Source organism: Sinocyclocheilus anshuiensis, unplaced genomic scaffold (genome assembly GCF_001515605.1).
Source record: "Sinocyclocheilus anshuiensis isolate Anshui unplaced genomic scaffold, SAMN03320099.WGS_v1.1 scaffold1159, whole genome shotgun sequence".
Lineage (NCBI taxonomy): Eukaryota > Metazoa > Chordata > Actinopteri > Cypriniformes > Cyprinidae > Sinocyclocheilus > Sinocyclocheilus anshuiensis.
In genome coordinates, this window is record NW_015547700.1 from 367,097 (window position 1) to 368,978 (window position 1,882).

The 1,882-nt window shown below is 37.1% G+C and overlaps 1 protein-coding gene across 1 annotated transcript in view; it reads right to left on the minus strand.

Moving 5' to 3' along the window:
• The window catches only part of LOC107703875 (uncharacterized protein C16orf45-like), a 22,497-nt gene extending 21,953 nt beyond the window's left edge, over nt 1-544 (minus strand). The window contains exon 1 of the mRNA XM_016506664.1: nt 326-544. Within this exon, the coding sequence (XP_016362150.1) occupies nt 326-404 (79 nt within the window). The 5' untranslated portion in view covers nt 405-544. The remainder of the gene's footprint in view (nt 1-325) is intronic.
• Between the last annotated feature and the right edge of the window lie 1,338 nt (nt 545-1,882).

Sequence of the window (1,882 nt, forward strand, 5' to 3'; positions counted from 1 at the left end):
ACCCACTTAACATTCACTAAATATACTGTAAGAAAATTGTGAAAGTAGTAACTGTATGTTTCATAGTTGTTTTAAACAGTTAGGCCTACTTATAAAAATTACATCAAATTTGTCAATTTATATGAATAGAAACGCGTCAGTTGCAATAAAAACAGTGAATTTATTCACATAGACCCTTCACGTACGTTGCACGTAGCTTTCTGTAACTATGGACTGAATTAGCGACACTATAAATAACTTCATTTCTAAGCTACTTGACGATGTTAAAGAGAACTGCAAAATCAATGCAAAAGTAACGTCTTTCATGCATACGTTACATTCTCACCTTGTTTGCCCGTGTCTCCGCAGAGCTCCGTTTGATCCAGGGATCCGTACAGTTTCGGGGTGCTGCGCGCTTTCTCCATGCTTTAGCTCCACAACACACTTCAAGTTTGAGCTGGATCAGAATGTCGCTGCTCTGCTCTTCGGCCGGTGAATCAAAGCGCAGTTTGACTGATGGAGGTTTTTAACTCCATGCCCTCTGTGATGCACACAGTGATGCGCGCCCGCACCTGCTGCCGAGGCGGTGAGTGAGTGTGTGACACATTGTAGTGAAGCTCAACACGAGGATTCTCCCATTACCTGAAAGCGCCACCCTGTGAATAACGGGAAAAGTGACATTAAGTTATCTCTTTTACTTCTGAAATTACATTTTTTTTAAAGATCAAATGCACCTTAATTATGACAAATGTGACAAACATTTTTTGTATATAGAGACTTCACCGTTTAAGTTTAGAAAATGTGCTAAATATGTGCTATTAAACACATTTGCATATAGGCTATTATAAGTAATACGGACACACAGAAAGTGTGTATGCTTTTTGATTTCACGTGCTTAACAACTTGTGATTGGTAACTGTCAGAACTTTTGGTCGAAATAATAGCAGAATAATATACAACAATAAATAAATAATACAATTCTTGCCATATATAAATAGGCTCATGGTTTAAAAATGCTAACTGAATAAAAATAGAAATGAAATATTTAAAAATATTTTTTTTAAATCCCACTAATTATCATTTAGCAATAATTAGCATTATCACAAATTTATGTAAAAGTATATCAATTAAATGCTTGCATATTTTGTTGGGATGTTTTCTTTTAGTTTAAAGGGGTCATATGATGTTGCTAAAAAGAACATTATTTTGTGTATTTGGTGTAATGAAATGTGTTTATGCGGTTTAAGGTTAAAAAAACACATTATTTTCCACATACTGTACATTATTATTTCTCCTCTATGCTCCGCCTTTCTGAAACGCGTCGATTTTTACAAAGCTCATCGGTCTGAAAAGCGAGGTGTGCTGTTATTGGCCAGCTATCCAGTGCGTTGTGATTGGCCGAATACCTCAAGAGTGTGACGGAAATGTTACGCCCCTTACCATACTGTGATGTCCTGTTCGGCCGGTGTTCTGACAAATAATGCTACCTATCAGATTATGCTACCAACACTGTATTTATCCTACTGTAAGGGTAGGTTTAGGGTTGGGGTAGGTGTACATGTTAATAAAGCCTCACACCTTATTAATATCATGCTGGAAGCAAAATCTGATAGGTTGCACTTTTTGCTATCGAATTATGCTACCATCTTTTTTAATGGGAGGTAGCAAAATCTGACAGGGTAGCACAAATCGTCAGAATACCGTAGCAACGTGACAAAAACATTAAAACCCATTATAAACGAGGCATTTGTTGCATGCAGTGGGGACATAATTACGGATTGTAATGACTTATACTGTCTTCTTTTTATATGTTGCGTTGCATCGCGCCGCGTAAACATAAAACCATGTCTGCATTCGTGATCGGAAAAATGACAAACAACAAGCGCTACTCTACACTGCTCAA